This window comes from Parasteatoda tepidariorum, chromosome 9 (assembly GCF_043381705.1).
Source record: "Parasteatoda tepidariorum isolate YZ-2023 chromosome 9, CAS_Ptep_4.0, whole genome shotgun sequence".
Lineage (NCBI taxonomy): Eukaryota > Metazoa > Arthropoda > Arachnida > Araneae > Theridiidae > Parasteatoda > Parasteatoda tepidariorum.
This window is the reverse complement of record NC_092212.1, coordinates 81,868,367-81,879,458: the sequence shown is the minus strand read 5'-3', so window position 1 is coordinate 81,879,458 and position 11,092 is coordinate 81,868,367. Positions and strand designations below refer to the sequence as shown.

Here is an 11,092-nt window from a genome sequence, read left to right as displayed (position 1 = left end):
GCGCGAATTAAAAATTAAAGTATATGCAATTTACTTTAATTTACTTTTCTAAATGAATAGAGTTATAAGATAGAAAATATCACTGTTGTTATCTTCAAGATATTTGAAAATTGAATCGTTTATAGCAAAATTTAAAACAATGGCTAGCTTTTAACCAATCAGAAAATTCCATTTCGACTTTCACTGATATCGCTGGAACGGTTTATCGCAGAATGTCGACAGAAACCTTCCTCGTGCTTTGAACTATCTGTATGCCAAGTTTCATAGCTTTCTGTCGGATGGTTTAGGAGTCTATAGAGGACAGACAGACACACATTCACTTTTATATATATAGATATAGCTACAACGCTTAAGAAAAAAAAACTAAAATGCTAAATACATGAAAAGAACACGAAAACGAATTAATTTTTTATGGTATCAATTTCCATTTCTATATAATTTTTTTTGGTATCAATTTCCATTTCTATATCGCTACAAAAATTATCGTCTTCGCTTAAGAAAAAAAAATAGAGCCTGGAAAGAAGAAGAAAAACTTATTATAACAATTATGAACAGCGACAAATATAACAAAGCGAAGCGTTCTATTTACGTATCGAACATGTTGCCACATTTTTAATAAAAAGTTAAACTTTTCTCCCCTTTGATAAATGTAAACTAATGCGAACCTTACAATTAAATTATTAATTCCTTCGTATATGATTGGTTTAAGTTGTCGAAAATTAATATTTAAATTGTAAGGTTCGCATTAGCATACATTTATAAGGGTGGAGAAAAGTATATGCATTCTTTAATAGCTTTTTGAATACGGCTCTTTGAAGACGAAAAAGCATAGATTTTCTCACAAAATGACTGATAACTAAAAAACCAATCCAAATTTTTGAAAAAAGAAAAAAAAATACTTCTTCATTATGTCAAAACACAATTATGTGCCGAGTTTCGTGCCTGGGCGAGGCTTCTGGGGCGATATATTGTGATTACAGATACACAGCCGCGTTTATTATTATGTATAGATATCGTCTAATTTAACCCATTGATAGACGAATGTAAACAAATGCAAACAATCGGGTAAAAACAATAAAGCTGTTTATCACGTGATAATTAAGATTTTACATAGAATCTTATAATGAGTCTAATAATTTGGTCAAGGACAGTATTTGTGTGTTACTTACCAAAATAAGTTGTGTGTGAAAGTTTCAGTTAATAGACAAATAAAATCTTTCCGTTGTCAGAGAGTGGAATAATAATCTTAGAAATTCTTCCCCATATTTAAACACAGTATAATTCTGATTCTTATATTTTCGTTTTGTATTCTGACTCATATATTTTAGCTTTTGAAATAAAATAAAAAAAATAATCATACCAATGGCACAGCATCCTAGGGCAATGACAAAAGCAAGAAGATATCCTCTTCTGGGTTCATTATTTTTTCCATACCCTTTAGCGAAAAAGTGTATGCCTGGAAATAATTTATCCTTGCACAAAGCCTAGAAATATTTTTCAATTTAAAATAATTAAAAAATGAAAATTAAATTGCTTCAAAAAATGAATGAAGTAATAAAATGTAAAAAAAAAAATCTTTAATTATCAAAGTCAAAGATTTTATTCTTTGTTTAACTGTTCTTTTTTAAAACCCCTAATTGAAATGAAGCATTTTATTTATTTAAAAAATGAAAGCTATTTTTTAAAAATAAATTTATTTTTTTCTCACTTTATATATTTGAACTCTAGCTAGTTCTTTGTCTAAAATTATTGCGTTTTTATTGTCTAAAATTATTGTAACAACAATTGCGCATAGTACAAGTTAGAATTATTGTTCATACTCTAACTTGTACTGTGAGTAAAAAAAAAGATTTTTAAAGTCAATACCTACTTAAGTGAACAAAGAAAAACTTTATTTTAGTTACTTTTTATTAAATAATTAAAATTTTTTGTCCCGTATAAAACTAAATTTAATTTATTAAATTTAATGAATGAATTAATAATTGAAATTTCTGCTGCTTTGTAGCGCGTTTTTTTCAAAGAAGTTTTATCTATTTAGAATTAAAAATATTTGTATTTAAAATTTATTTGTATTTAAATTTATTTGTATTTAAATTTATTTGTAAATTTAATTTGTAAATTTATTTGTGTTTTATTTGTATTTTATTGTATTTAAAAATATTTGCTTTTATTATTGAATTTATCCGATACAGAGAATATAAAATAAATATTTAATTTCGCTCAAGTCTCGTATTTTGCCATATTAAATTACATTCTTTAAAATGATGCAAAAATTTGTGTACTGTAATGATGTAAAAATTTGAGTGTAAAATTAGTGAGCAGTTCAAACACTGCTCACTAATGCCCGTGTTTGCTTTTTACTCATCATTGCTTCTTTTTTTTTTCTTTTTTTGAAGTCTATAAACTTTTTCTTTTAGAGATCTTTTCAAAATGCGTAATTATTAAAATTTTATGTCGGCGCATTTTATTAATAAAAATAATCAACTGTATTCGAAAACAAAAGTTAATTAAGCGAATACGAAAACGAGAAAGTAATTAAACGAAATCTGGTATAAAAATGTACTTCTTCCGAATCAACATAAAATTGATCAATTCAGAATAAACAATTGAAAGTCAGAACAAGCAATGCTAAACGTTCAAATATTTCAACACATTTAATGTTAGTTCAATCATCAAATCCTTAAGATTTCCCTTTAGTATGTAAAAATCTAATCATTATGATGATTAGATCATAAGTTATTATGATTTTATTGTTGGGCACTGTTCTGGTTATTTGAATTCAATTATAGAAATCCTAAATCTGTGTAATTTGTCCAATTGCCTCAGTTATTGGAAGAGACATTTGGAACATATAAGATTGAATTTGATCCATTGAATTCTCGAATCATTGCTCTCTGCCCTTTGAATTACTATATGGGGCTTCAGAAATTCTGATTTGTATTCAGCTGAAAGACCTTCGAAAATCTTTCTTCTCATTTATGTCAACTACTGGCAGTAATAGTTGATATTAAAGGATTCAAAAATGCGAAATATGAAACTCTTTTTCCCCCTCCTAATCTGAGTTAAGCAGAATTGTTTGGAATTATTGCAGTTACCTTGTACTGAGCTAACGAAATATCAAACCCATTTTTATTTCGATATCTGAATTACGAAGAATGTAATAGTAATATTAGTACATTATTTACGTCGCACTAGAGCTGCCCAAATTGACGACAGTCTGGGAAACATCTGAAGACATGCAATCGCCATTTTGATCCTTTGCAGACGATTTTGGTAGACTGACTATCTACGTGTGAAGTCGAGTACTAGTAGATTATCTTTATTTGAATCACTGATATTTATTTGATCACTGATATTTGAATCACTGATTTGCATCAATTTTAATCCTCTGCAGACGGAATGGCTCCATTTTGGTAGACCGACTAAATGCGCACGAAGTCGAGCACTTTGCGATAGAACCGTTTAATGAGAACCGATACCCTTCCAAGGCTGGGTCCCTTCGCAAGCTGATGAAATTGGTCACCTATCTGCTCACTGACGGCTGATATTTATGCTTGACTTGAGTGATCTACTGGGTAATTATTTTATATTATTTTATATCCGTCATTAAACAGCCTACACATTTTTTGGTTTACGACTACCAATGCTCAACTCCGTAGTCTTTTAATTTTGAACCCAATTCAGGAGACAGGAAAAATTTTGGATCAGTACCCCCAGAGGTATTGATTTGTAATGGAAAATGGAGGACTTTGTGACTCGATAGATTAAACATGCATCAGTCACGCATCATGCATTAGTCAAGACGTGCATCAGTCACTACTCGGGGAGTCTTCGGTCAACGGAGATCAAATTCGCGAACTCTTGGACATGGGCTTAGTGCCCTAGAAACTAGGTTATCCTTGCCCTGGGTAATTATTATTTTTATTTTATAACCGTCGTTGAACAGCCGACCCAATTTTTTATGGGTTTACAACTACTAATGTTCAACTCCGTAGCCTTGTCATTTTGAACGCAATCCAGAAGACAAGGGAACTTCCTGGATCGAGTATTGGGAGAAATTTTCCTTCGTGGGGGACTTTTTGATGGAGCCAACCCACATTTGCGTTTCATGGAGAAGAAGACCGTGAGAACCTCCCATGGTTAGCCTGACGGCAAAAGGACTCTAACCAATGATCCATCTACCACTGGGAATATTTCTCATTAGCACTGTGTTCGGTGCAAGCCGGATGCGGAATTCGTATCGACTGGGATTCGAACCTGGTTCGTCGCATTTGAAGGCGAACGCTTTATCCCATGAGCCATCGCGGCTCTGGGTAATAATTTTTTATGAGTAGATTTTTTTTTATGAGTAGTAGTACTTTTTTTTATGAGTAGATTGATTTGAAAATCCTAACTAGTAGATTATCGTTGTTTGAATCATTGATAACTGGAATTTAAAGAGGCGAGCAAAAATTTCAATTTCGGTTCACCGCTATTTGAGCTATTCAGAACTTTCGTTCTCCGTTATGGCAATTTATGTATATTTCCACTAAACGCTTTTTTTTAATTTTTATTTGTTTTACGGATATGATAAATTTTTTTGAAAATATTTTTTTCCATTTATACCTGAAATATTTTTGGAGCGCTGACAAGACTGGCCAAAGCAGATGAAAGAGTAGCAGCAAATATTCCAGCGTATATTATGGGTGAAAAAGCTGACACCATCTCCATTACCTGGAATATACACAAAGCTGATTATTAGATCGATTTGTAATAGTACTCTGAAACATAATTCTAAGTGAAAAAGAAAAAAATAATTATAGGATGAATATGTAAAAAGCAAAATGGGGGCAAAACTTCAAAATGGAACGTTGCTCTTATTCGTGAAACTGCAATAACAGTAAGTTCCATCATTTTAAGTACGCAAAATGGTGCAAAATCTTTCTGTAAGAACACGTATCTAACATTAATTTCACGTGTCAGTTGTTCGACAGTACTGCTGATTAGAATTTTATACTCTTTGTAAATTTAATATGCTTCTCAAGGTTACGCGATTTTAGCTCTCTCAATACTTTTCATCTCATTGTTACCATAGTTTCGACATATTTTGCTTTTCACCCACGGCAGTGCGTTTTAGTACGAATTTGGAGTATACTGGCGTGAGGAAAAATAAAATTTACTGGAACCATGATAACGGAGGGAGGGAAAATGTTGAGACTGGGGAAATCATAATGAGACATTGATCTCATTATGATTATATCTGCTGATGATTTCATGATTATAACTGTTACCGTCAAAGCATGAAATGCAGGCTTTCTCTAGAATGCCTGACCTTTTCAAATTATGAAGTATGAGAATTGTTATGTAGTCATTTTATAAAATATATGGATATTTTTATTATTCAGAATGACTGAAGATTTTTCTTTAGTTGTTCTCTAAAACGATAAGGTAACGCGTAAAATTTTAATTTTATAATTTGCCGATCGACTTTAGGCATTCCACGCTACAACTATCAGTATAGTCTATATAGTACCAAATTTAGTGTATTCACATTCACGGTAATGCTACCATTATATGAAATATTTCAATTTTTATTAGGTGGTAATAAGCATGTCCATAATAACAGCAAAGCAAAACAGTTTTTCACAAAGATATTTTGTGCTTATTCATTCAGTAAGAGAATATTTATGTTTTTTTTTGTTGTTGTTTTTGTTTTTTAAGTTAAAAATTTAATTAGGCTTTTATTTTTGCAAGGAGTACAGAAATTATGGGAGTGTAAATTTCTAATATTTTGACTGCGTTAAGGTTGACAAACAGAAGAATATTTTAGCATAAAACTCAATGTCAACTCCTTCAATACTAGACTAAGATGAACTTGATTGTCCTATTATGCTTTTTTTCTTATCTTACCTGTCAAACTCAAGAGTCGGAAGTGGGGTCAGAGGCTAATGTGGACAGTAACATTGCTAAGAAGAAAGAAAAAATATTGACTCCTTGTGAAGTTTGTAAAACACTGACTAAGTCTTTTGAGAAAGGTATAGTACGCACTTCAAGGGGAGCATTTGGAGGTGGTGATGCATTCTGGGAAGAAAGCAGGCAGAAACCGTATGCTGACAGCGAAGTACGTTTGATAGAAATTCAAGAAAACCTCTGTTCAAACGATGAATATTCTTTAAAGTGCCACCATCTGGCAGAAGAATGTGAATCCCTTATCGAAAAATGGTGGTTTCAGAAAAGATATACCTTTCCTAATATCACTCATTATCTTTGCTTCGATAAACTTAAAGTATGTTCACCTCAAAACTAACTATACAGTATTTGTGGGTACTTTTGTGTTATAACGGGTGATCGTTTCAAATTAATGAGTGGATTTGTACATGTAGCATTATTGACTTTTTAGCCGTTGCAGGTACATCTTAATTTGGATGTAATAAAATGATAATTGTCTTTGAGAAATGAATTAAGAAACGCTGTTCTGTGGCGATTATAAACAATATACATCCATTTTCTGGTCTACTTTGTTTAAGGCTATTTTTGTTCTTTCTTTTTTAACTAAGTACTGATGGCCTTTTTACTTTCTCTATTTTTGTTCCTACAAAATATAAATTGATGGTAAATGACTAGCACAGACAGCTTCAATTTTTCTGAATTGTTGAAAGCAGAGTTCTTTACAGAATAGCCGTAGATTTGCTCCAATGAGCGTTTGTCTTTCTCGGGATCAGACATATGGAATCGAACGTAGATGAATTGTGCTTCGCATTTAACAGCACATTTTACAATGTGGCAGACAGCACATTTTAAGCTCCAACGAGCGGATTTTTCTGCCAGGGCGAGTACTAACATTATTTATTTAGTATGGAAAGATTTACACTAGTGTTGTTTCTAAATATGCCAAAGTTTGAATTTTACAAATCATTACCAAAAGCTAGTGTCCCAAATTTAATATCTCATGCTCAGAAAATCAGTGCTATGTTTGCTTTATCCTATATATGTGAACAAGTGTTTTCAACTATGAACCTTTAAAAAAATCATTTCAGAAGTAGACCAACAGACGAACATTTGACCTCGTTCCTTAAAATATGTACATTTCACTTGGAACCTTAATATAAGGAACTTTTAAAAAACGCAATTTCATTCATCTCATTAAATATTTAAATCAATGTTTGTATTTCATTTTTTATTTTGGAATTTTTTACTTAGCCCACCAAACTTTCCTTTCACGATTTTTTACTCTCGACCAAAAAAGTTAGCCCATCCCTAGACTAACCCATTAGTGTGAAAAGGCTAATACTTGCCTGGTAATCGTAAAGAAGACCGTATTCGCACTTCATATCCTCCGTCAGAGTGCAGTTCGATAAGAGATGAAGACTACCATTGGTGACGAGTTCTGTGAGGCCGTTGGATTGCAGCAATACGGTGCTCCCAGCCACAACTACGAACAGAATGTAAGACAACGTTGTTATGAGGATTGCCAGAAGAGTTCCTTTCGGAATCGCCGTTTGAGGATCCTGAAATGTAAGAACTGTCAGCGATTAAACTCTCTTATCAAAAATAAACCCCCGTCCAAACTATAAAAGTGTGTTCGGCTAATGCATATGGGAGTATCACGGACGACAGTGACGCGATACTGAAAAATACGGAAAACTATTATATCGTAATCATTATCAGTGACTATTTATTGAATACGATAAGATAATATCGTGGTTTAATAACGATCACATAACTTATAGAAGGATTAGTTTAACGAATATTATTCATTACGATAATTGTTGAATACAATATTGTGAGTACTGATAAATTTTGTTCGGTCAATGAAAATTTTCGCGACCGTCAAGATAATATGAATTAAATGAATTGGAAAATTTCAATATATATGTTAAATATCGATATTTTCTTACAATGTATCACGATATTATAAGTATCGGTTATAAGGACCCATGTTCATGTTGGCATGGAAATAATTCTAGAAAGCTATCGCCAACATACCTTTAATATAGCCGATAAGCAAAATAAAGAGGCAATAAAATTATTAGATATTAACGAAATTCTTACCCTGAACAAAAGTTACACAGCTCCACTTATGATCAATTTGAGACACAGAGTCTTAGGTATATTTTATTTTTATTTTATAACCGTCGTTGAACAGCCGACCCAATTTCATGGGTTTACGACTACTTACGTTCGACTCCGTAGCCTCGTAATTTTGAACCAATCCAGAAGACAAGGAAACTCCTGGATCAGTACCCCCAGAGGCATTGATTTGTTTAGGGAACATGGAGCACTTAGCAACCCGACAGATTTAACGTGCATCAGTCGCCATTTACTACACGGGGAGTCTTCGGCCGGTGGGGATTGAGCCCACGAACTCTTGGCCATAGGCCCAGTGCCCTACTAATAGGGCTAGCTTTGTCTCAAGACATACGATAGACAGATTCCCATACTTTTGCATAAGCATAATGACATCATCTCAAAGGCGTCTACTGTTTTGCCTTATCTGCTTTTAGTGCCCTCTGCTTGACAACAAAAACAAGATGACGGCGGAGAAGTTTTTTGAGTTTATATGAATAAGTAAGTGAAGTTTAACTCCACTTTCTTAATATGTGAAATTGGAATTGGCCAAACATTCAAACGAGCATGCGTGCAACGAACAGTTGTAGGCGGAGAGATGCCTTGGAGATCAATGCTTCATGTTTTCGCGACCAACGGCAAGATTAACTAAAAGGTGATGTGACCAGTATTGCGCATAATGTCACCTTTATTTCTAAGGAAAAATGATACCCATTTTATTTTATATTATATCCGTCGTTGAACAGCCGATCCAGTTTTGGGTTTACGACTACTAATGTTCAATTCCGCAGACTTGTACTTTTGAACCCATCCAGAAGACAAGGAAATTCCTGGATCAGTACCACCAGAGGTATTGATTTGTTATGGGAACATGGAGGACTTTGCGACTTGACAGATTTAAAGTACTTCATTAACCATTTACTGCAAGGGGAGTCTACGGTCGGCGGAGATCGAACCCACGAAACATTTTTCTAAGAAATATGTCTTCCGAACAAATATGGTTTTTCGTATGCAAGAAAATAGGAAAAGAGACTTAGTGGATGGTTTTTAATGGGATACTTGCAAGTGACGAAGTGTGGGTATCTCGATCCTGATTGGCTGTTGAAACGTGACATTTGTTTAACTTAGCAACTGTTTTTTTTTTCTATTTTATTTCGAATAAGCCAAACCAGTCTTGTATTAATTCTCTTGGTGACACATTTTATATTCTTTCTCAAAAATTTCAATTCTTTCGCTTTATATTTCGAACTTAACACGAAGACCGGCCTGAGGACATGTTGAACATAATAAACTAATTATGTATCGAAGTTGCCAGGTATTCAAAACAAATGTATATCACTGATGCAATAAATTACATAAGCGCATAATAAATCTAAGTTGAATAATGCAAACGAGAAAAAGATGCAGACGAGAAAGAATGATATTTATACATATTCGATGTTCGATTAACTTCACTTTAATTAACATTTCAACTTATGTGGAGAAGTTTAGCTTAACTTTAACACGCCATTGGCGTATCTCCAAGAGGTCGTGGGTTCGATCCCTGCCTGCCGAAAACTCCTCGTGTAGTGAATGATGACTGATGCAAGTTAAATCTGTCTAGTCACAAAATCCTCCATTTTCCCATAACAAAACATGCATCTAGGAGTAATGGTCCAGGAGTTTCCTTGTCTTCTGGTCGTTGTTGTTGTTCATTTACACCGTACTAGAGCTGCGCAATGGGCAATTGGCGACGGTCTGGGAAACATTCCTGAGGATGATCCGATGATCACAATTTTGATACTCTGCAGAGGGGATGGTTCCCCCGCTTCGGTAGCCTAACGACCTACACGCGAAGTCAAACACTTAACAAGGAATGGTTTAACGAGAACCCATACCGCACACCCTATATCCCTACGCAGACTGGTCACCTACCCACACACTTACCCCAACCAGTGATGCTTGACTTCGGTGAACCTGTTAGACTTCTACTAAATTTTTCTATTTACTCATTATCATTTTTTCCCGATTAACATTCCCAGCTATTTTAATTCGATCGGAGGTGCGTGCCTTAATTGCACAGGAACTCCGTTGCTACAAAGCAACACCCCTCCCCCTTGACATCGGTGATCTGCTGGGAACCGTGAATTAACGATGAGTCCACTGTGGGGCCCTTGTCTTCTGGATTGAGTTCAAAAATTACAATGCTACGGAGTTGAACATTAGCAGTCGTAAACCCAAAAATTGGGTCGGCTGTTCAACGATACAATGACAAATAAAATAAAAACGATCAGCTGGCTCTGACGTCATAGGTCACATGTTTGGGTATATGTTGGTTAGATTGATGTTCTCCTTCTTGAAGTGCAAGTAACCAATTGAAAATAATTCAAGCGATTTTAAGTGATTCATGATTAAAGTATGAAAGAACATGTTTTTGAGAGATTCTAAAATGTAATGTAATGTTTCTTACGCAACTCTTATATGGAATGTTGCATCGTTTCATGGAAGGAATACTCACTTTGAGATCTCCGGAAATGTTGGCTCCAGCAAGGATCCCAGTGGCTGCGGGAAAGAAGACAGAAAAAACAGAGAAGAAACTCTGGTCTGCATCAAAATGAGGGCCTATGTTTTCCATTATCACGCTCACTATCAAGAATAAAAAAGGCCACGCTCAGTATCAAGAGTAAATAAGACACGCTCTCTATCAAGAATAAATAAGGCACGCTCACTATCAAGAATAAAAAAGGCACGCTCACTATCAAGAATAAAAAAGGCAAGCTCACTATCAAGAATAAATAAGGGACGCTCACTATCAAGAATAAATAAGGGACGCTCACTATCAAGAATAAATAAGGGACGCTCACTATCAATAATATTATAAGGCACACTCACTATCAAGAATAAATAAGGCACACTCACTATCAAGAATAAATAAGGGACGCTCGCTATCAAGAATAAATAAGGGCTCATTCACTCTTCATGTAAATTGTAAATGTTGACAATCTGTTGTTGACCGGTGAAAGTTGACAATCACATAGTCACTTTGGCAAATATCCGAAATATATGC

The 11,092-nt window shown here is 34.1% G+C and overlaps 2 protein-coding genes across 2 annotated transcripts in view; one reads left to right on the top strand and one right to left on the bottom strand.

Moving 5' to 3' along the window:
- The window catches only part of LOC122268382 (uro-adherence factor A), a 151,729-nt gene that overhangs the window by 28,115 nt on the left and 112,522 nt on the right, over positions 1–11,092 (top strand). The window contains exon 2 of the mRNA XM_071185369.1: positions 3,395–3,575. The gene's annotated coding sequence lies outside the window, so the exon portion shown is untranslated. The remainder of the gene's footprint in view (positions 1–3,394; positions 3,576–11,092) is intronic.
- LOC107451369 (solute carrier family 12 member 2-like) overlaps positions 1–11,092 on the bottom strand; it is a 109,486-nt gene that overhangs the window by 25,684 nt on the left and 72,710 nt on the right. The window contains exons 8-11 of the mRNA XM_043051061.2: positions 10,544–10,671; positions 7,275–7,487; positions 4,606–4,713; positions 1,361–1,484 (exon numbers count right to left, since the gene is read on the bottom strand). Coding sequence (XP_042906995.1) covers positions 1,361–1,484; positions 4,606–4,713; positions 7,275–7,487; positions 10,544–10,671 — 573 coding nt within the window. The remainder of the gene's footprint in view (positions 1–1,360; positions 1,485–4,605; positions 4,714–7,274; positions 7,488–10,543; positions 10,672–11,092) is intronic.